General features: G+C 43.7%; 1 protein-coding gene across 1 annotated transcript in view; it reads right to left on the reverse strand.

Moving 5' to 3' along the window:
- Window positions 1-23,972, reverse strand: part of LOC138465425 (extracellular calcium-sensing receptor-like) — a 51,660-nt gene that overhangs the window by 21,574 nt on the left and 6,114 nt on the right. Inside the window, exons 3-6 of the mRNA XM_069607223.1 lie at window positions 22,649-22,831; window positions 21,315-21,606; window positions 17,501-18,325; window positions 8,010-8,234 (exon numbers count right to left, since the gene is read on the reverse strand). Coding sequence (XP_069463324.1) covers window positions 8,010-8,234; window positions 17,501-18,325; window positions 21,315-21,606; window positions 22,649-22,831 — 1,525 coding nt within the window. The remainder of the gene's footprint in view (window positions 1-8,009; window positions 8,235-17,500; window positions 18,326-21,314; window positions 21,607-22,648; window positions 22,832-23,972) is intronic.

The following is a 23,972-nucleotide window of genomic DNA, read 5'->3' on the forward strand; positions in this document are numbered from 1 at the left end:
TCAGGGTGTTTCCTTCCAGTGTGGAATACCACCTTAAACTGGAAGGAAGGTTGATTTTTCAGAAATAGAGAGGACCCCCCATCACCAGTCTGTTGTCCTACTGCTATTACTATGCAATAAAAAGAAGGGGTACCTGTTTTAACGTCCCTAGTTCTACAGGTCAATCTAACAGAAATAACATAGGGTTTGAACTAGTAGACCAATACAAAGATGACGGAGTACACAAGTAGTTTGAGCTCGGTTTACAGTTCCCAAGCTTATTTTCTTTTATTCAAGCAAATATGCTGTATCAAAAAATATATTAAACAATTCATATAACTCTATGGCCCATGCTCTTAATACATTCGTTCACATTTATACTTTCCTCATCAATCTCTCACTCTACACTTCATTCTTTGAAAAAATGGTCTGTATAGAAAAAACAGTAAAAACATCTATCTCTAAATTTGTTTACAATTCATTGTGAAAACATCCCCACCAATTTGGGGTATCACACAAATCTGTGTTCTGTTATTCCCACAGTTCTCACGTCACAATTCTATATGAATTGTTTAATATATTTTTTGATACAGCATATTTGCTTGAATAAAAGAAAATAAGCTTGGGAACTGTAAACCGAGCTCAAACTACTTGTGTACTCCGTCATCTTTGTATTGGTCTACTAGTTCAAACCCTATGGTATTTCTACTGCTATTACTTTCACGTCTGGGGTTTGGTTGTTCTGGAAGTGAAATTCTACTTGGTCAGATTTTTGTTCAACCATGTGGCAGGTGCCGTTTAAACTAACACGGTTCACACTCTGTTTTCATTTTATTGGTCGGCTAGTCTGGGTCCAGAGGACCTTGTTTACACAATCTATTAGGAGTGACAACCTTCTCAGGAGGTCATTCCCTAGTAAACAAGGGGTGCCCTCTGGAGTCACTACTATGACCGGGTGTTTCACCTTGTGTCGCCCAATTTTAATGTCCAAGTCTGCAGTCCCCTCTACGGGAATTTCCTTCCCGTCAAAGTTCTGCAGTTGTCCAGGAAGAGAGGTGAGAGGAATTCGGTAATTCTCCCCCCTTCCTGCATTTAGTTCCTCAAAGGCCCTTTTGGAAAGAAGGGTAGCTTGGGATCCAGTGTCCACCAGTGCCAAAATTGTACCCTGCCCCTGTACTTGTACCGGGGCATAGTATCTTCCCTCCTTCTCCTCAAGGGGGCACAGATAATGCACATTTTTGGACAACTGGTGGGCTAACTTTCTGGTTTTGGACATTGCTAGCGAAGAGATGTGGGTAGAATTCTGTGGAGAGCCTTGGGAATCTGAAAGAAAAAGTTGGCAACTGGAGATCAGAGCCATTGTGGGTTCCCCTGGTTCCGGTTCTGGGCTGCCCCGCCCTTTTTGGAGGCAGTCATCAGGATGGGTTTGACCCTTGGGATTTTGGTATTGTCGGTTCTGGGATGAGATGATGGGCGGCGGTAGCTCAGTCTCCACATCTCCCCAGTCTGGATTGGAATCCCTTGGGACCCATTTTTCCTTGGGAGGAGTTCCCCCATCTCTGAAGGAGAAGATCCCTTTCCCAGGATCTTCTGAGGATCCCTCTCCCTCAAATTGGAAGACCTGTACCTTCTCCACAAAGTGGGTCTGTTTGGGTCCTTTGTTTCTCCTACCCCCCATCTGCTCCTTGGGAGGCAGGCTTTCAGGAGCAGGAGATTTTGTTTCCGGTTCCTGGTTATCCAGGGGCTGTTTACAAGTTGGGAAGGAAGCTTCCTCCAAGGCTTTACACCCCCCTTCCCCTTGTGCCTCCTCCCTGGGAACCGGTGGGTTATCGGGGTGCTGCCCCCGTCATTGATCTGGAGCACCAGGTCCAGAGTTTGGGGCATTCTGCGGTGGCATGCTCATCTGAGGGTTCTATTGAGCCCTCAGTATGTGACCCAGATCTCGTGCCATATTTTGGACCTGGCGCTCAAGTTGTGAAACCCGCTCAGGCTGATACGGGGCCCTATTTCCTCCCCTGGGCTGATCCCGGGAAGGGTAGCTATCCCTTCTCTGATAGTACCCCTGGTTGGGAAGATTTTGTTACCCCTCCACCCTTGGCCTCCCCTCTCCCGGATTAGGTTGTCTGGGCTCAGGGAATTGAGGAAAGAAGGATGGATGATTTTGGGGCTGGAAATTGGGTGAATACCTGGGGAAAAAGTTCTGCCCAGGATTTGGTGAATTTCTGCCCTCCTGGGGGAAGTTGGGAGGGAAGTTCCCTGGGTTAGGTGCTTGGCTGGATCCCCCCCCTTGGGCTGGAGGAGTCCACACATAACCCAGGATTGGTCGGTTTCCCTTGTAGCTGGGACTTACATAGTCAGGGGAGCGGGGGACCCCATTTGTGGGACTACCTCCTCGACTCCCTGTCTGTGACTGGCCCGAGGGCCTTCTGGGCTGTGAATTATTTGGTGCAGGCAGGTTTTTAGGCCCCCCCATCTCCAAATCTAAAACAGGGGCAACCTTTACCTCTGCCACCTTGGCAGCAGCAGGGGTGCTGTTGGTTTTGGGGTTTTTCGGCGCGTTATTTTTATTTTCGATGGGCTTCTGCACCTCATAGATCCGGGTAGCCTGTTCAATGACCCAGTCTAAAGATCTTTTCTCATGAAAATCTCTCACGAGCTGGGTCATTATGTATTTGGGTAAGGCATGGAAAAACGTATTGATAAATTCTCTGCTATCCGTGCACATCCTTCTGGTGGTCTGCGCAAAAGCACGCTTTAATTCTTGCACAAACTCTTGTGGGGCCTGATCCTCCCCACATTGCAAATTGTAGGCTGCCTTGCGAGCCTCTTGAGGATTTCTGTGCACAGAAAAATGTTTCAAGATGGCCGCCATGTATGTGGACCACCTTGAATGGTTTTGATCCTCCAGCCCCACAAAGAAACTGGAGTATTCTGGTGAGAAGGTACACTTTACATATTGAATACAGCTTTGGCTGTCCTTCAAATGGAAAGTCTCCATCATTTGCTCATAGAGCTCCAAGTGTTCCCAAACAGAATACTTGGCGTTCTTATGATAAGGCGTGATGACACTCCTTATTGCCTTTATTTGTTTCAACGGGTCCTTAAGCAAGGCCCTTTTTGCCTTATTGGCCTTTTTGGTTCGGGTAACCCTGGTCCATTCATCCTCCGACTCAGAAGCGCTGCTCCCAGAGGTGCCCGTCTGATCTTCCAGGTTTTCCCGGATTCTGCGAGCCTGGAAATGGCTGGCAGAATGTGGGGACCTGGTCTCCTGTGTCCTATAATGCTCAGAGGAGTCTTCAGACCCCTCCTTGCTGCCAGGATTTGATGGGTACCCCCCCCCACTGACCTAACTGGGCAGAGGTTTTCAGGATGCCCTTAATGGGTCTACTCTCCTGGGGTTTCCCACTAAATTGCACTGTGCTTGGTAGCCCATACCCGGATGCCCGCCCCTCCATTCCTGGGTGGTACTGGCCTATGAGCCCCATACTTTTAGCTGGATAGTAATCTGCCATCCCCGTGGCCCTGGGCTCATGTGTGCGAGGGGACATTGGGGTGGCAGAGTCCAGGGACTGGGAGAGATGAAGGCCTCTGGTACTAGGGCTCCTGAGGTTATGCTCAGGAGTTTCTCTTTCCCAGAGAACCTCATCTCTATCCGCCCCTGCTTCCTGTTGCAATGCAAGAGCCTGCGCTTTCAGTTCCTCAGTTAAGGCCTTACTAGACTCTATCAGTCTCTCCTGCATGGCTACCTGTTGCTGGAGCCTATCATTGTGCTGACAGAGAGCCTCATTTTCTCTCTGTGCCTCCTGATTGGTCCTGGAGTACTGGGCCAGTCTCTGCTGCAGGAGGGTTACCTCCTCAAACCCATCCCTACTGGCCTGCTCCTTTCTTGCCAGAGCCTCCTCCACCCTCCTGGTGTGATCTAGCAAGCCCTGATGCTCTTTTTGGAGGTCACCCAGCCCCTGGAGGGCCAAGTGATTTTCTTCAATTTTTCTTTTTAAGTGGTAGACTTCCTGGCCTCAGGTATCCCTTTCCTGACAAAGAGCCTGCATTTGTGATGCCAGGTTGTCCCTCTGCCTTTGAAAGGCACCAGCTTTCTGGCATTCTTCATCAAACTCTGCCTGGGTATCCAGGTCTTTCAAAATCAGTTTATTGCTCTCTGCCTTCTCCCTATCTAGGTGGCTTTGCAGGGTGACTACCTGCTCAGCACATGCCCTATTGAAGTCTAACTGTTGCTCCAGCTTTTTCTGGCTCTGCAGTAGGGAGTCCAAACCTTCTTCGTACTCCTTCTGCAAGGCCAGAAATCTGGTATCCTGGTCAGCTTTTTCCTGTTGCAGTACATTCATATCCTCCTTTATTTTAGTGATGTACTGTCTGCTGTCCTTTTCTGACTCCTGGCTCCTGAGCAGCCTCTGCTCAGAAGAGTCCAGATCAGATTGGGCCTTCTCTAACGCCATCTGTTGCCTATTTGCCAGATCTTGGCCTTCAGCACATTTGTCCTGCATGGCTCCCATATATAGATACAAATATGCCGCTATCCTAACCATCTTGTCGTGTTCATCTTTAACTTTAGGAGCCATGTATAATTCACTCAGGGCCACATGTAATGGAGCCTGATCTCTCCATAAATCTGACCCTGTTTCAGTGACCTGTTGCACGATTGCCTGCAACCAGACCGTTTGGTCCTGATGAGTCCACTCACCTCTCACAAATAGCTTATGTAAGAAGTGCTCTCTGGCTATTTTCATATCTACCAAGGTCGTCATTCTGGAATTTGAGTTCCTTCCTGACTTACAGAAGTTTGTATTTTATTTTGCAAAACAGACCGTTTCCTTAGAGCGTTCCTTTGAGGGATGCTTTCACAGTGTAAAACAGCGTGGTGATCTAACCGGATATGTGTATCTGGTCAGTTGGCACACTGTATTAATCTGCACAAGTAGTAAATCTAACCCAGAATATCCCGGCTCCGAGCCCCCACTTTTGTAAGCGATATTCAATCAACACTACAGCTAAGTCAATGCCTAGTCTAAGATGCTGAGGAAAACCCTTATTGATGTATTTTTATATTCAGTTCAGTACTCTGGATGACAACCCTTGTATAACACCCCCTCTTAGAATCCCCCTGACCCCACTGAGCCAAGAAGTAGGTTTGTTTATATATATATATCACACTTTTATAATAAATTAATATCTGATAGTACACTGAGACACATGATGTGGATCCACAATGGGTAATGTTACAGTGGTACACTTGATTACTTAGGAGTAGTATAGAGGATGAGGTAGCTGAGAGTGATTTTATGGCTTCAAGGACAACACAAGGATGAATGAAATGCAGTACAGAAAATAACTTGATATGCCTACAACAAAAGGCAATGTAATCACTTTTCCTTGACAATTCACTCCCCCCCTATTCAATGTAAGAAATGGAAGGAGAGCACACAGTCTTCAAGAATCCCAACAAAATGCAATACGTAATGCAGTTCCCCCCCAGCAAGCTTAGAGGAAAACAGGTAGAGGTTTGAAACACATGCCCAAAATGCTTTTAAATGTGATGGCAATGAAGTGAAAAGGTGCTAAAATTGCTTTTAATTCCCTCTAGAGGTTCAGGGTAGGTGATTGCTACTTTATATTAGTTCAGGCTCACTTTAACAATACTCTATGAATGATTAGCAGATTGCAAACGAATTTTAGCAAAGAGAAGCAAAAAGCTGCTGATTTCTACAGATGACGAAATCGGGCCAAATCGCAAAATGCAGTAAATTTCGCGAGTGCGTGTCTCGCGATTACGGGAAAAGTAAAGGGAAGTCAGTTCTAGGTTCATTGGAAAGCCTAGATTCTAAGCTTTCAGATGAAAGTTAAATTTCGTTCCTAGCCCAAACGGTTCCAGAGATACGGACGATTAAATAAAGGTAGTTTTTCGGATTCAAAGTAAACTCAAAATGACAGGTGACAGCTTGCAGCTGCAGAATTTACAGGTGACAGTTGTGCAGCTTTAAAAATGACAGATGACACGATTTCTAGGAGGCAGTTCTACTTAGGTTAAAATAGTTTGGATTAGATTATTTTAACTAAGAGATTGGTTCTGCACAGTTCCGCTAGGTACTCACAATATAAATTTGAACTAGGCCTCGTCACGGATCTGCTCAACACGTCCGGCTGCGGTTCTGTCTGCTCGGCGGGTCAATCAGGCACCGGTTCTGCTCACAGCAATCTGGGTCAGCTCTGCTCTGCTGGTCTAGCCTCTCTGGATTCTGGATGTAACACTGCTTTCTGGGTAATGCTACAGGTTCTTGCAAAAATTCTCGGCAAAAATTCAAACAGCTCGCCCGGCTGTTGAATAGTTTGGTTAGTTTTGAGGCCTGCTGAAGAGGATTCAGCTGGTGGATTCAGGCCTCTCTGCTATAAATTCTGGAGTTAATTTCTGCTACAGGTTCTGGAGATTGATGGATTTGAAGTCTGGATCTCTGGATGTGAAGTCGTCGGTCAGCATGCTCCGCAGCAAATGGAATTGAATGTCTCTACCTGTCCCAGCAGTCTCTTTTTATGTGTTTTGAAAATGGGTGTGTGCCTGGGCCTAGCTAAGCCTGCCCCTCTCTACTTGTCTGTTTATGGGTCAGAGGATCCTCCCCTGGTCAGTTTGCCCACAAATCTATATTTGATTCAAATACATCTTTCCCAGATACACAATTTGTTGAAATTACATGTACACATTATATATTCCTTATGGTCCATGCTTGTCCGCCTCTGATCTTCCTGGGGGCTTGCATTAAAAAATGACAACATTTTGCGCTTTTTAACTGGTTTTGCAATATCGGACATTTACCCAAAATTACACACATGTGCGCAAGGAGTATGGACATTAATTGATGAAGTGTCAGATTTTTAACATGCAGACATTTGGAGTAAGACCCTATTTTCCGCTAGCAACCCCCCAGAATACACCACAGGGTCCTAACGCCTCTTAAAATGTGCACCGAAAAATCACAAGAATAATGGTATTACTTACATAATTCTGACAAGTCCGTACTCTGAATTATCCATCTTTTTTTAAATGATGCCCTGGTCAAAAAGGGGTGTGGCATTCCACATCACATGGTGGAATAACTGGTTTATCCACTTCCCCCAAGCCAGCTTGTTCACAGAGGCACAGCTGCCCACCAGTTTCCCCCAAGAGGAAGCTATTTTACGACGCCCCCAATATAACAAGGAAGTTGCATTGTTCGGTCCCTTCCAGTTCCCAGGTGCTCCACCCCTAATCTAATCAGAGAGGTGTCAACTCCTTTTGGCAAGGGGCAGCTGCATAGGCCTGGGAAGAGTGGCTGTTGATCCAGTTTCAACTCCTGTCGGGGGTAGTTGTCAGGCAGAATTCAGTTTCATTAAGCCAGGTTTCAGCTAAATGTCACTTTTTGTTCCCAGTTTTCTACATTCAAACCAAACTGACAATTTTTACCTATACATTAAATAATGACTTCCTTCAAGTCATTTCAGAATATAGTTTTACATTGTATCCACCTCTTAGCAAGTCTTTCCTTGGTCTGGTTTTGTTTCATTTGTTCAGTTTTACACAAAAGTCTGGTGGTTTTAAAACGCCGGCTTTCTGATAGTGGTGAGTACTGGTAATGCAACCATTTTTGGGATTAAGAAAAAGAATTCCCCACAGTTCTGAGTTGCTTTTTGGCAATCAGCATTGCCATTCCCAATGGTTTCAGGCTACTGTGTGTGTAGCCCAATGGTGGTTTTAGGCAGTGCCCTCCGGTGCTCACAACATAGGCAGAAATGGGTGGCAACCTATTCTTCATGTTTTCCCTGTGCACTCTCTGGGGAGTTCTGGCCATCATGATGTTTTCCATGCCAGTACTGCACACTTTTATGGTAGGGCTTGGATGCATGGGTAAAAACATCCCACAAAGCGCTCTGTTCAGTTCAGTTCCCATGCAACATATTACAGGTTCCTACATTCTCTGAAATGCATGCCCTTTATCCTGTCAGAAACTGTGGCAACCTCCTTTCTTAAAGGGACGTCCTCCTACCTGTGTGTTCCCTGCTGCCCATCGGATGGCGCTGGCATTGATGACGAGTGTCCTCCCTGAAGGTGCACTGGAGTCATAGCTGCCCACTTTCACTTGCCTGATGGTGCTCTCTGGGTCTCGCTGCCAGTTTACAATGTCATATCGTGCTGGCGGATTGCCATATCTATCAAAGAAGGGCTCTGCGTCACCCCTCCAGAAGCGCATTTTCTTGAGGTGATTAATGAGCTGGAGACAAGGAAGGGTTAGAGTCACGCCTGATAACTAGTCGCATTCTTTTGAGTTGTACAATGGATGCATGTAAACAATTTCCATCAATCATCCCACTTTGATAGGCCTTCTGAAGGCAATGTAGGCAATGTAGTGAAATGCAACATTTCACCACTCATTCCCCATTTTGAGGCCTTCCTTATAGCATAAGAACGTATTTTCAATCATCAACAAATACACACCACATATTTGAATCTCCTGCGCCAAAATGTGCCTGCATACGGACCCTTTCACAAATGATTCCTTTTGCAACATGGAGTAAAGCTATCTCATATATAATACTTGATGGCAGAAGACTGCTGGCAATAATGACCGTTTATCAGGCTCGTTGTAAGCATAGAAGCAGTAACAGGAACAGTTATGTATTGACTTAGATGGTGGGGGAGAGGGTCAAGGGATTAGTTTTCTTATCACAAGTCTTAGATAGGGAAGCATTAGCACTAGGATGCAGGTCTGGCCTGCTGGACCTATGATGCTGACTGTCCTGTGAAGATGGTTGCTGAACATTAATGAAGATAGAAAATAGACTCAAGTTCATGGTATATTTGTCCATCTCCTTTATTCATCTACAAGAAAGAGATGGTTATTTCCTACTGCGTGATAAGTGACTATTTGAAAAAGTATACACACAAAAATACCATGCTGAGAGGGCATCCAGCAGGAGAGAAGCTGTCCTATGGTCAATCTTCAGGGGATCCTAACCCTGCCACGGTTTGCAGTAACAGGATCAACATCACTGTTTTATGCACAGCTCTATATTTCTGTGACAGAGAGGGAGCAACTACATGTAGCCTGGCTGATGGGAGACAGTGATCTCTCCTCTGTACTACCCATCTCCTGATGTACCTGATGTCACCTGATCCTAAGTTGTACTGCACCTGCAATCTGATTAAAGAAGATTACATTCATACCTGCGGCCCACCTGCTTATTTATCTTATTTGAATGTAACAACAGCCTTCTGGCATCCATTCTGTACCCTTCTTTCTCTCCTTGGGTTTTAGGACAACACCTGTGGGGGGCAGCAGGGTCCCCTCCCCTTTCATCTCCTTCTGCTCCCCCAGAGCAGTCTACTCTCCTCATCCTCTCTCACAGCTACCTTGTGATTTCTTCCCCTGGTTCTTCACCTGGGTTCTCACCAAAGACAAGCGTGTCACCTGCTGTTACATTCAAAAAAGATAGATACTGAGGTAGGCCGTAAGCATGCATGTAACCTTCTTTAGTCAGGTTGCAGGTTGTTGGGAAGATGGGAAGCACAGAGGGGAGGCCACTGGCTCCCACCACCCAGGCTACATCTTCCAACTGATCTGAGTTAAATCACATTCAACCGCAAACATTCTAGTCAATCTCATAGCATTCTATTCATGACACCACACCATGCATGCACACACCAGACATTCCGGGAACAGGGACCAAGCAAGGAATACCAATCAAAACACCCTGGGCCTCATTACGACCCAGGCGCTAAGTGGTTAACGGCGCCGTAAATGGGTGCGGCGCCGTTAACCACTTAGCGCCTTACTACGAGGTTCCTTTGCGGGACCCGACCTGAACGGCTGGTCTGGACCAGCCGTTAAAGTAGGGACCCGCAAAGGGAACTCGCAGGCAATTACGGTACTGTAATTGCCGCCTTCCCCATTCCCAGTGAGCCCTATGGGGCAAAAATGGGAATGGGAAGGGCCATGGTGAAATGGGGAAATACCGCCCCGCCAACCTTGGAATGGGGCGGTATTTCCCCATTTCACCATGGCGGACTCGGTACAACACCGGCACCAACCATGGTGCTAATAGCGACATGGTTTAGCGCCGGTGTTGTAATGAGGGCCCTTCTCCCTGCCGCTTCCTTTTTTCCCACTCTTGGCCCTCCTCCCAACCCTCCCACAACCCTGTGATTGGGGCTACTTTCTTTTAGCAACTTGCGACCAGACCCCAGGCCACTAATATCGTCCAGTGCACCCTTGTGTGATTGTGGTGCCCAGGGTAATTGTTTTCCTCCCTCCTTGGTGCCTAAGCACCTGTTTAGTAGCATTTTTCTCTAAATTAGTAATTTTTGGCACACCCGAGCACCATCCTGCATCGTAGGTAATCCCTCTCCCTGCCGCTTCCTTCTTTCCCCCTCTCGACCCTCCTCCCAACCCTCCAACCAACCCGTGATTGGCTAACTTCTGTGAGCAACTTGCGACCAGGCTCCAAGTCCCTAACATCATCAAGTACCCCCTTGTTTGCTTTTGATGCCCTGGGTGTTTGCCTCCCTCCTTGGTGTCTAAGCACCTGTTTAGTAGCATTTTCCTCTAAATGAGTAATATTTGTCACACTCAAGCTACCGCCTGATCGTAGGTAACCTTTCACCCTGCTGCTTCCTTCTTTGCGCCTCTAGGCCCTCTTCCCAGGCCTCCCACCATATCGTGATTGGCCAATGTCTCCTTCTAAGACACATGGCAGCCTCTGCCCATTCAGCCCCCTCAGCTCAGGGCCAGAAGGCAAAAGGCAGCTCCTGAAGTAGCAGTTCCAGTCCGTGTTTGCCCTTGTTCTTCTAAGAAGTCAGCCATCAAACATCAGCGACTGACAAGGTAAGTGTGACCTGGGTGGGGAGCACAGCAATTACTGTATTCTAAAAAACCCTACCATTTTACTTACCTACATAACATAACACACCAAAGTTAGCAAGCTAGTTAGGTTTTTCCAATGCACTGCTGTGCTCTAAACTTTAACTCTTTTTTTTACTTTTACTGTTGTGACTGCAATATAGGTGTTTCTCTCTCTATCCAGGAATCTGAAATCTATGTGTTTTGCATTTACTGTTGTTTCTGCAATTTAGGCGTTTTTTCCCTTGATCCAGGATTTTCAAATCTGTTTTGCATGTACTGCTGTGTCTGCAATTTAGGTATGTTTCCCTCTATCCAGTAATCTCAAATCTAGCTGTTTTGCATTTACTACTGAGTCTGCAATGTAGGCATTGTTCACTCTATCCTGGAATCTCTGATCTAAGTATTCTGCATTTACTGTTTTGTCTGCAATTTAGGTGTTTTTCCCTCTGTCTAAGAATCCCAAAACTATGTGTTTTGCATTTAATGTTTTGTCTGCAATTTAGGCATTTTTCCCTTGATCCATGAATTTCAAATGTAGGTATTTTGCATTTACTGTTGTGTCTGCAATGTAGCTGTTTTCCCCCTGATCCAGGAATTTCAAATCTATGTTTTGCATTTACTGCTATGTCTGCAATTTAGCTGTTTTTCCCTCTATCCAGGAATCTCAAATTCCGGTGTTTTGCATTACTGTTGTGTCTTCAATTCAGGCATTTTTCCCTCTATCCAGGAATTTCAAATCTCGGTGTTTTGCATGTACTGCTGTGTCTGCTATTTAGGCATTTTTTCTCTATCCAGGAATCTCAAATCTAGGTGTTTTGCATTGATTGCTGTGTCTGCAATTTAGGTGTTTTTCACTTGATCCAGGAATATCAAATGTACGTGTTATGCATTTACTGCTGTGTCCGCAATTTAGGCATTTTCCCTCTATCTAGGAATATCACATCTAGGTGTTTTGCATTTACTGTTGTGTTTGTAATATAGGTGTTTTTCCCTCAATCCAGAAATCTCAAATCAAATTGAGGTGCATTCTCACCTCCACCATGCTTCTAATGTGAGAATTTCTAGGGGGTAGCTGGCAGAAAAGTAGAATGGCTAGCCATACTCTGAGTGGTCTAATAATCTGGGGAGTGTAGACTTCACAGACAGACCAAAAGGTGAGTTCACCAAATTGCACATTTAGGAAACACCCCCCACCTCTGCCCTATTTGGACCTCTCCATCATCCCAATCTGCAAGACACCAGACCACAAACTCCCCCCCCCCCATTATCCCTGACAATAACTACAGACAACAAAAGCCACCAAGAAAACTATGACATTTAAGGGGACTCATAAAACTAAACAAACAAAAAGGCAACAACAAGCCCAACAAAACCTTTGTAAACATGTTGACGGTTTAGTTTAGTTTAGTTTAGTTTAGTTTAGTTTATTATTTGTATGGCACGCCATACCCTGGAGTATCACGGCGCAAACAGACAAGGATATGCTCAACTTAGTTACAGATACATGAAAATCAGATGAAGGTACAGAGATACGCTGAGCTTGGTTACAGATATGCTCGGCTAATTGCAAGTACAAGGAAAAGGCAGGAAGTGTAGACATAGGCATCAGCAATATTACAGTAAGCAGATATGAACAGGAAGAGATCAAGAGCAAGGGAGCAAGGAGCATGCTCCTGCATGGTCCCGTTCACGTAATATAAAGTTATATACAGTTATGTACAGTTATACAGTTATGTACAATGTGACAAGTGCAGTGGTTAGCTGTCATTGGCTCTCAGCCACCTAGTGAGGTTTTGTCTAAATTTTTCGAAAGGCTGAGGTTCTCTGACGTCATGGGGGAGGGAGTTCCATAACTGCGCAGCCTTGACCGGGAAGCTATTTCCTCCTATAGTGGCAAGTTTGAAATGCGGAACTTGGAGACAGTTTGCGTTGGCTATTCTGGTAAGTCTGGAAGAAGTTCTTTTACGTAATCTGTCCATGAGGTAGGGAGGAGCTTTGTTATTGATGCATTTGTGAGTGAGGGAAGCGACGGTGAGCAAAAACGAGTCAATCTACTCAATGAGAAAACAGACCCAACTGAACACACCCTACATCCTGAAAATAATGAGGAAACTCACCAACAAGACCACACAAAGAAGAAATCAAGAACAATTATAAAGAAAAAAATTCACTGCAATCTAATCAATGCAAGATCGATGTCCAAACATGCTACAGTGGTCTACGATCTACTCAATGAAGGTGGAATTGACATCTCATTTGTCACAGAAACCTGGCTAGATGACAACTACAAAGCCACATTACACAGCTGTCTACCCAACAACTTCAAATGCACACAGGTAAAGAAAAGAGGAAGAGGAGGAGGACTTGCCGTAGCCTACAAAGAATACCTGAAAATAATACTGAAAATAAAAACAGCTGAACCACTGAACATACAGAACTGCAAACCCATCGTCCCTGACATCGGACCCACAAACAAAACTCACATTCATACTCATCTATAGACCACTGACCTATGATGCTACCTTTATCGACACCTTCCCACAGGCCGTCACAAACCTGCCCATCAAACATTACCACATAATGATCTTCGTGGACAAGAGAGCGCAAACTCGCAGAAATCACTAACTAAGCAATTTTAGTCAATGAAACTACGTCAGATGGTGAGAGAAGCGACACACATGGCAGGACACACTCTTGACACAATTTTTGACAACAGAAAACTGATCTAAACTGCACCTCCTTACAAATGCTATGGAGCAACCACCTCATTATATCGTTTGTCATCCAACTACCACCTAAAACATCAAAACAGCCCCAAAACATTCCCCCGATCTGGAAAAGAAACTGGAATACTGTCAAAAGCGTTAACTTAGAAGAATGACTAGAATCCTCAGAACCATCGATCGCAACCATGTACAAAGCAAACGTAGACGAAAAAGCAGACCAAATCTAGAAATGGATCACCAAAACTATTGACAACATTTCCCTGGAAAAAACCCTCATCCCATTACGAAAATAAAGCAGTGGCAAGATGGTTCAAGCCCCACCTCAATGCAATGAAAAAGACAAACCAGAAACTGGAACAAGAATGGAGGAAAAACTATGGGCAAGCCAAAAGAATAATTTATCAAAAACAAATCCGAGCATACAAAAAGGAAACTCTTAAAGCCAAAAAGAAATACTACGATGACCGGATCACAAAAGCCACCAACAGTCAAAAAGAACTATTCAACATCGTAAATGAGACATCCCCCTGGATGCAGTAACATACTGCTACCTTCACAAAAATGATGCAATGATCACTTTAAGAATAAAATCACTGTTATACACCGGATTGTACAAAGTTGACTAAGCAACCAGATTGTGCACCATTGCCTACCTATCCTGGGACCACAGAATATGCTAAACAACTTTACCCAAAATGTCAAGAGAAAAACACAACAACCTGGTGAATAAAACAAACAAGGCAGGCTGCCTAATGGACGCCTGCCACCTGACATTTATAAATCAATCCTTACACAGGGCACACCATCAGAATGCTACCCAAATCACTTCAACCTATCACTCTCAACAGAGTACTGCAAGCAATCAAATCTGCATACATTAAACCACTCCTCAAGGATAAACTGGGTGATGTGGAAGACCTGGCTCCATTGGAATATTCTGATCTAAAAACTGCCATTTGTTCACTCACATCACAACTGAAAATACAATTGAAACTCTGGGTTGCAATAACTTTAGTCTCAACCATTAATTCACCCCATGGTTTATTGCTGGTCAACACAAATAGTGAAAACCCTCTGTCAAGCTCCCATGCATTCAAGAGATTACATCTGCCTTCTGCGTTACGTATCAGACCATAAAAACCATGGCCGGATCCTTAACTGAGCTTACCATCTCTAAGGTCGAAGTTACTTATTTACCAATCCTCTAGCCTCTGAAAGCTCTGCAGAACCATTTTCTTGAACTGAACTCTTGACTGCCATGCGTCTTTCAATCTGTTTAGAGAAAGCCCACTACATATAGATTAACGAATCCCCTTTATATATTTTCTCAGTGTGCATGCTTGTTAAATACTATCTTTCCTTCACAGTGGACTCTTCAGACTGGCCCTCTTTCTTGAATGCACATTATGAAAACTCCCCATCGCCTTATTCTTGACACACCATAGCACATTATGACTGAATCACCTTTATATTCCATTTTGCAGTGTTATCATTTGTCTTTCTTTGCGTGTGGAAAGCTACTCTGCATCAGTTTAACTAAAAAGTAACACTCAGGGCCTCAACACGAGTTGGTCCTTAGCCCTTAAATGCAGAGGTAATGCCATTACTGCCACATTTAAGGGCTGGTCCAATCACAAGTTTGGACCTGCTAGCAAGCATTCACCTCCAGCTCTGAGCGGGAGGTGAATGTGCCAGCAGAGAGGGCATTTTCGGCGCAACTAGCCCCAGCGCTAATAGCTCCCCCAGCCCAATGGGGAATGGGGAATTACATCTCTGCGGCTATTCCTGATCCAGCGCAATTGCCGTTGGGATACCACCGACCTCCTGATGAGGCCCTTTAAGTTACACATCACATTCACATTTAACTATACTGGATACATATGAAACTACAACTTTGCGCCCAGTTGACTGCACCCCTAGTCACAAACACGGCACATGCAACAAAAACCCCTCTTGATTGTGGGGGCCTTTCTTGACCATTCCAACAACATAAAGAAAAAAGAGTTAGATTCATGGTTAGTGAATGGTTTCAGTCTAGGATCAGGGAGAGAGCTAGGATTGAGGTCATATTTAAGAATAGTGGTAAGGAGGGTTTTTGTGGGCTGAAGTATAGCTATAAGGGTAAGCATAGGGCAATGGGTATGGTTATGGTTAGCTGTAAGGTTTAAGTTGGGTTTAGGAGGGATGTGTGCGAAGAATATGGGTTAGAGAAGAAGGGAGTTACAGAGGACCCCCGATTAGTATAAAGTGAATTTAAGAAAACGTGAAAAACAAAAAACTTAAAAGTAAGACATGCATTCCTTGAAATGGATTTCCTAAGGTACTTTGCAATGCTTTAGGCAGAACAATCTAATGTCTGTTGGCTTAGTGAACAGACATGCCTAAAATATTAGATTGCACATGTCATGGACCATAGCAAACATTGTCTGAAATCCTTCTGGAGTAGTTAATTATACCACTGACCGATTTATTGTAAGAGGGGATACAGTAACAAGTTGAAGCATAACTCCATTACAGCTGTTGTAAATAATATTTGTTGCCAAAGAGGGAATTTGTAGATCTCCTCAGGCAAGTACAATTATTTCAGACAACATCAGATTTGCAACTCAGGAAGATGCAAGCACATTCTGCTCCTACTGCTTCGATCCTATACTATTCCAAGCCACACAGGCTAGTCTCACCAAACCTAACTTGCTTCCTCCAGCCTGGTGACTGAGATGGGTCCTGAATAATAAAAGGACAGTTTAAAGAGTCTCACCATTTAGTCACTGATTTAAAGGGCAGACATATTACCCCAGTGAACATACAGCTCTTGCATGTCTGAGATGCCTGACCACCATTGTCAAGAGTTCTGGCATTTTGAAAGATGATATAAAGCTAAGTTTGCAGTCAAGCCAAGTGGTGAGTTTATGGCCAGCATTTCTAGGACAGTTGTGAAATGTGTTCACAGCTCGTTGATAATCCTGAACTTTTTACCAGCTCAAGCCAAATGGTCCTGCATCTTATACATGACAAAGTGTTCACACTCTATATTTGCATTGGTTTAGCTTTTAACTCCGACTTCCCTTCTCAACATGGTATGTGCATGGTTTCTTCTGGATGTATTCGGATGTGTTTCTATTATTCCAGGTCCCCTAAATGTCAATATGCAAAGTGATGGGCAGGAATGTGCTCTGTCTTAAGAGTGTACCTTCTTTCCATTTTCTGTATGTCACTTTCATCTTTTTGGCTAGATTCCGGATTTAAGTAGTAATGTGTTTTGTATAGTTGTTTGAGGGTGTCCTTCTGCTGTACTCTAGTGTGCATGCCATCAAATTCAAGAATATGGGCGCGTGCCTAGTTCCACTTCCAAGCCCTCGCCAGCATGGGACAGCCTGGCAGCCAGTGCCAATGCTTATGTGATAATGACTAAGCATACATCGGTAAGGATTTGCCACATTGTATCGAATACATATGAACACACTTTTTGCAGTGCATATGTTCTAGTCCTGCACAGTGAAGTTGCTCAACTGTGTGGTCCTCGTGTGATTATTTCTGCTTTTCTAAACAGGAGTAAAACATTTGGATCCCTGCACTATCACTTACGTGTAATCGCACAACAAGAGGCTTATGTTCCAGATCACTCAAACATCCCTTAAATTGTGAAATATACTGTGGAACATGTGTGTGTTTAAGTGCTTATATTAACATAGCCATCGTTCTTCACAATGTGAAACTATCCCAGCAACTTGATTTGATGAACTTTCTGCCTCTTGTCAACAGAAACATCTATCACTACTAAGCTTTCTGCAAGGTTATTCTTTCAACTTTTTCTCCTAATAAGAAGTACCACTGCAGTAGTGTATGATGCGTATCCATAAATAGTCAAATAAGTCAAATTAATAGATAAACATGCTTTAGTGAAATACATACTTGCCATGGATGAAAGTTTGAGATATTTCTACAGGTTTCTTGAAGGAAAGGACTTCCACCCGGAAGGCATGCCAGAAGATCCCTTAAAGCCAGTGCGGTGGCATAGACTGCATTGTAGACATTGAAGGTGATTCTGAAGTCTGTCATGCTTTTGATGGGAAGACTGTTCAGTTTTTCCTCCCCTGTGCACAGCCTAGACTCATTATCCTTGATTTTTAGGGAGGTGTCATGGTCCAACCATTGACATCCAAAGGCTTCCTCCCAGAACCTTCTCACAAAGGCATCATCTCCAGATGCTGAAGGGTGAATCTTGCTCAAATACTCTTGGAAGTCCACCATCTCTCCACTGTAGATCGCAAACTCAATGGTGCCACACAGGGTTTCGCCATATTTCTCGATGGACAGTAGTGATGATGTTGACCAGGCTTCACTAGCAATCCATGTCCTTCCAGTCACATTCTGCCTCATTATTTCATCTAGCAGAGGGACCAGCTCAGCATTGGAAGAAAAGACCACAATGGCCTGGGCTGTTGAGTTTTTGATCACTTCAACAATATGGACGGCGTTCTTTTCTGCTCGGTTGAGGAGGATGTTTTCACTGAAGGCCACACAAGCTCCGGCCGTGATAAGCTCTTGACGTACTATGGCAGCGCCCTGTTGCCCATATTCGTTATTCGCAGCCAGAATGCCCACCCATGTCCATCCAAAGTGCATCACTAACTGGGCCAGTCCACGGGACTGGAAGTCATCACTGGGGATGGTGCGGAAGAAGGACGGGAATTGGTTCCGGTCACTCAGGAGTGGACTTGTGGAATGATAGCTGATCTATTGCAAAATTTAAAAAAAAGTAAATCTATTACCAAGTGACTAGTTTACTTGCTACACTTTTGAAGTTGTAGCTCTGTTCTTGCTCCTTGAATCTCCTCGAGCATTATTCTTTTAAACAATTTTAATTTCATGTTTCAATTGGAAAACAATACATGCATCAAACGGGGAGCAAACGCATAATTACAGGATCCTTATCAAAGAAGGTCTAGAACATTTTTGGGCTGTGGCTGAAGGACATACATCTCTATTTAAATGTCTTTCAAAACGAAGCAGGATCGATATACCTCCTGATTTTCATAAAAGGTTAGCACTCAAACAAATGTTAAGAGGCAGATCAACAGATAAGGTTCAGGTTGCTAAGGGACAACTGACCAACTTAATAGCTCACATTCTTAGCACTATTTCTCCAAAGCGTATAAATACACGTGCATGGTTTGCTTGTACATAATAGGTTATTTAATTTGATTTCAGGTTTTCGTAAAGGACCAGGAGCTAACATGCGTTAGGGCCACAGCTTCTTCGGGGTGAACATATTTTCTATACAATGAGGATTAACTGAATATAAAAAAAAAGAACAAGAAAAAAGAACTAAACATGTTTTCCAACACAGTAAAATTGAGCCTAAAAAATACAAATTTTTAAATTATTTTCTAGAATAAATTCATAAAATGGAAAAACATGACTCTGGGGGCACACGTTTGATGGACGAAATCTGCTGTAGTGATGTCAGTAGCAGTTTATCTCATGCGTTTACACTAGTGACTAGTTATGATCACTCAGAAAGTGCCTTTTAACGCACTGCCGAGACAGCAGAATTGAAAGAAATCTGCTTTGTGTTGTGCCCAGTTTTACCAGAGGACTGGTCCATGGTGTCTTGTGGCAGCATTTGAGATGGTATGTCATGAACTATGGATTGGTCTATGATATAGGCCAGCATGCGTTATGGAAGTCTGAATACTGATGCAGGGTCTCATAGGTTCTATGTGATTTTAACGCTGGCAAAACACCTACTGGAATAAATAACAAACCTTAAATATCATTAAAAATATATAGAGACACCTTTTTCACTAAAGCAAATATGTACATGTAATCCGGATCTATTGTTTCTGAGGGCCATCTAGTGGATCTTTCTATAGTTAGAATTCAGGTTAAAAAAAGGTTTTACGCTTGTTTAATGTAATTTGTCTAACAAAATCATTCTACCTCTTTTTACTTGACTAACACATACCTTTTAGGTGGGGTTACACCTCGAAATCCCCTTCCCTCTTCTACGCCTGAAGTCTCAATTTCTCTCCTCCTAAAGCCCTCCCACACACCCCCTGCAATTTGTAATATTCCTAACTCAAATGAGACTTTTTCTTTACAAATTAATGGCAATCCAGCTTTTTTTAGGCTCGATTTTCACCAAAATCGACATTTTGTAATCTTTATTATTTCATTCAAGGTTTTTTGGTCGAGAATATCACTGGTCACTGTCAATATCCTCCCATGTTCGATAAGTATGAGAACATTGGGTAAAGATAACACCTTCAATCACAGTGAGCAGTGGAATAATAATAATAATAATAATAATAATAAGTATTATTATTATTATTATTATTATTATTATTATTATTATTATTATTATTATTATCATTATTATTATTATTATTATTATTAATATTATTATTATTATTATTATTATTTATTAACAGTATTACAAGGACTTGGCAACACTTTGCCGCTTAGCCAGGCGTTTTCTCAGCTTTAGTGCGGCTAAATCCCAGGTGCAGGGGTGGGCCGAGTGCCTGTGCTGAAGAGGGCCATTATGCAGTCCATTATATTTGTATGCGGAGGGACATGCTGGAAAGGCAATTGGGTTGGGGGGGATTCTTGGCACAGTGTCGTCTACGTTCAGCACAACGTTATACCTTGATGATGCACAGTGTCTTCTACGTTCAGCACAACGTTATACCTTGATGATGCACAGTGTCTTCTACATTCAGCACAACGTTATACCTTGATGATGCACAGTGCTTTCTACGTTCAGCACAATGTTATACCTTGATGATGCACAGTGCCTTCTACGTTCTGCACAACGTTATACCTTGATGATGCACAGTGTCTTCTATGTTCAGCACAATGTTATACCTTGATGATGCACATTGTCTTCTACGTTCAGCACAACATTATACCTTGATGATGCACAGTGTCTTCTACGTTCATCACAACGTTATACACAATGTTATACCTTAATGATGCAGAGTGTCTTCTACGTTCAGCACAGCGTTATACCTTGATGATGCACAGTGTCTTCTACGTTCAGCACAACATTATACCTTGATGATGCACAGTGTCTTCTATGTTCAGCACAACGTTATACCTTGATGATGCACAGTGCCTTCTACGTTCAGCACAACGTTATACCTTGATGATGCACAGTGTCTTCTATGTTCAGCACAACGTTATACCTTGATGATGCGCATTGTCTTCTACGTTCAGCCCAACATTATACCTTGATGATGCACAGTGTCTTCTACGTTCATCACAACGTTATACACAACGTTATACCTTGATGATGCAGAGTGTCTTCTACGTTCAGCACAACGTTATACCTTGATGATGCACAGTGTCTTCTACATTCAGCACAACATTATACCTTGATGATGCACAGTGTCTTCTACGTTCAGCACAACTGTATACCTTGATGATGCACAGTGTCTTCTACGTTCAGCACAACGTTATACCTTGAAGATGCATATTGTCTTCTACGTTCAGCACAACGTTATACACTCCATCGCCTGCAAAAGCAGCATTAAAACCTACACCTTTATGCTACAAAACCCACAAGACAGAGACACAGCATACTCTTGCTCCACTCCATGTCACTGGTTATGCCTGTCAACATTGTGGCCTTAGGTAAGAATCTACTAACCATGATTATTATTTAAACGGATTATCATCCCTGAAACATGAGGATACTGGAGTGATTCCTATCATGACTTACCTGCGGATATCTGTACAGGCCAAGGATGCGAGCAAGAGCAATTGAGCGTGTGGATCCTGCATCCCCAATGATGGCAGCTGGTGGCAAAGTTCTTTGGCACCGATAGTTAGGAATTGGCTTGTCTTGCCCTGAAAGAATCCACATGGTTCCGGTGAGTGCCTTCCGGAGCATGGTACATGAGTCGTAGATCTGGAAGCCCAGGCTGATGTTGGGCAGAAGGTCGGGGTTGTTGTTAATCTCTTCAATGGCAAACACCATGGCCTGGACGCACTGGTAATTTTGGAACCCAAACCTTCAATACATATGGATACAGTTCAGATACATTAACAACATGCCAGTATATGTTAAATAGTGCATACTGATCAGATAGGATGAGCAATAAGAAAAACTATCGGAAAGAGATCATCATTTAACACTTTCATTTATGTAGACCTGTGTTTATAAGAATCAATAATTCAAAGTACTATTAGATGATAGGTCCTCACTCTTAAAAACATACAACTCAACCTTATGGAGTACCGCAAAATGTTTATAGCCATGGCTATTCCATGCCTATCTGCAACCTTTTCATGGCCTCATCGCTCAGCACACCACTATCTTCCAGTGGATGATGCACAGATCACTGTTAGTCTTTTTGGCTCTGTTTGACTATTCAGCTCAGCTCTGAATGCCCGCCCCTGATTCAACACCGCATGATCGAAAACATTCTGCTTGAATGCCACAAATGCTGAGATTATCAGCTGTGGCTACTCCACTCCCTCTGCCATTGCTCTTGCTTGACCTCCCTGTGAGAAATTGATTTCTGCCCACAGGAGTACAAGGATGAGCACATGGTAAAATGCCTACCCATGTGTACAACCCAAGAGTCAACACAAAAATAAAGGTAAAACAGGCACAGATAAGAGACATACCTCCTTTGCCTTTTGCGATAATGTGGGCAGGGAGAAGGCTAAACTCTCAAGTGGGGTGTGAATATGATTCAGTAGCAACCCAACGTGCATATACGAGTCTAAATTAAAGAAATGTCGAATCAAGGTTCTATTAAAATATATATACTTTAGTTAAACACACCAAGTAAAATAATAACTAAATAGGAATCTCTACAAAAACCACCTCTGTAGGAAGGGGGAATAAAACAACAATGTTTCAAATTATTGAGTTGAAAAAAGGAAATAAAGTGACCAAGCTAGTCTCTAGGGCACGAAGATGGACAAGGAGAAAGTTAGCAGTCAATAATACTTTTTTCTCTGCTCTTATTGGTCCGGCATCACCAAAACAGACTTCTTGGCGCTGTGCGAGGAATTCGCAGAGAGTGAGCATGCAAAAGGCAGTACCTGGGTCCTGGAGATTCAAATGTGTTGAACAGTTCTTGAAACACGGCCCAAAGCAGTTCAGCAAAAAACATTAGGATCCGGTTGTCTTGAATCTGAGGAACTCTGAGTCCAAATCCAGTGGATAAGGGACAAGATGCCTGATTTTCTCGGTATGCAGTAATAAAGTTGCGGCAAAAATGTCGCCTTTACAAAAAATTGTGGCAAAAATGTCATGGTTTGACCCGGTAAAGGTGTACCCCATTATACCAATTAAGGGGAGCGGGGGTTGCGGGGGTGTCCACCGCTCCCCTTAAATGGTATAATGGGTCTGGGGTTGCAGGGGTGTCCCCCGCATCCTTTACATGGATTGCAGTGGCAATACCACAGTCTTTTTGCCGCAATTTTTTGTGTAAACGGGCATTTTTGCCGCAATTTTAACACATGGAACCCTTTTCTCATGCTCCCAAACATGAGTGAGGATGGCCACAACTGCAGGGGTTCTCCAACGCGGTGAGGTCCCAGGTACCACTGTGATTGCTGAGAATGAGGTGTTTCTCCAGCAGCAGGTCACCCCCACTCCCCCCTGGGGATGGTTAGGGGACAGAGCTTTCCTCTGTCTTGAACACTCAGCCTTCACTTCACTTTCAGAGGACTTTGAAAGATCAACTCCCCCAACAGAAGTCCAATGAATTCTTCTTCAAGGGCTGAAGCATACATATGAATCAAATACATGGTGGAATAACACTTATTTTAAAGTCAAAAGACCCCAGGTGATTGCACTGAAGCTAGCCTGCTTTCGGGGTCCAATCCCTGTTCTAGTAACAAGTTGCCTTCTGAAATCACATCCAACGTGATTTGTGTTTCTGAAAGTGGAGGGGATAAGAAGGAAAGATAGATTCAGGGAGAAACAAGATGGTGGAACCTTCTATCAGCTGCAACAAGCTCCCTCTGCCTACACTAACCCTAACCCCTTCACTTAACAAAGGCCTTAAGATATGCAGCACCCTGATGTGAGGTTGAGCTTTTTGGGGATGGGTGTGCCCTTTGAATCTTGATCCCAGGCAAGCTTCCTGTGGACTGGCTTTCTTCTAGGGAAACAGTTACCTACCTCACAAAAGGAACAAAGAGAGGCAATCCTCAGGCTACTGTCCTTATCAGAAGAATACACATAATCTTTTCACAGCTGATTTGGCCTTACAGGACTGGCACGTGTGTGATATCAAATAGCTGTGGCTGTAATACTTATTAGACCTAGCATCCACTGTGCCATACATCAGGTATGGCTTCTATTTAAAGATGTATGTGCCACCAGGACAGTAGACTCATAGTTGTTCAGTTGTGGTAC

Source organism: Ambystoma mexicanum, chromosome 1p (assembly GCF_040938575.1).
Source record: "Ambystoma mexicanum isolate Mex_15411 chromosome 1p, UKY_AmexF1_1, whole genome shotgun sequence".
Taxonomy (NCBI): Eukaryota; Metazoa; Chordata; class Amphibia; order Caudata; family Ambystomatidae; genus Ambystoma; species Ambystoma mexicanum.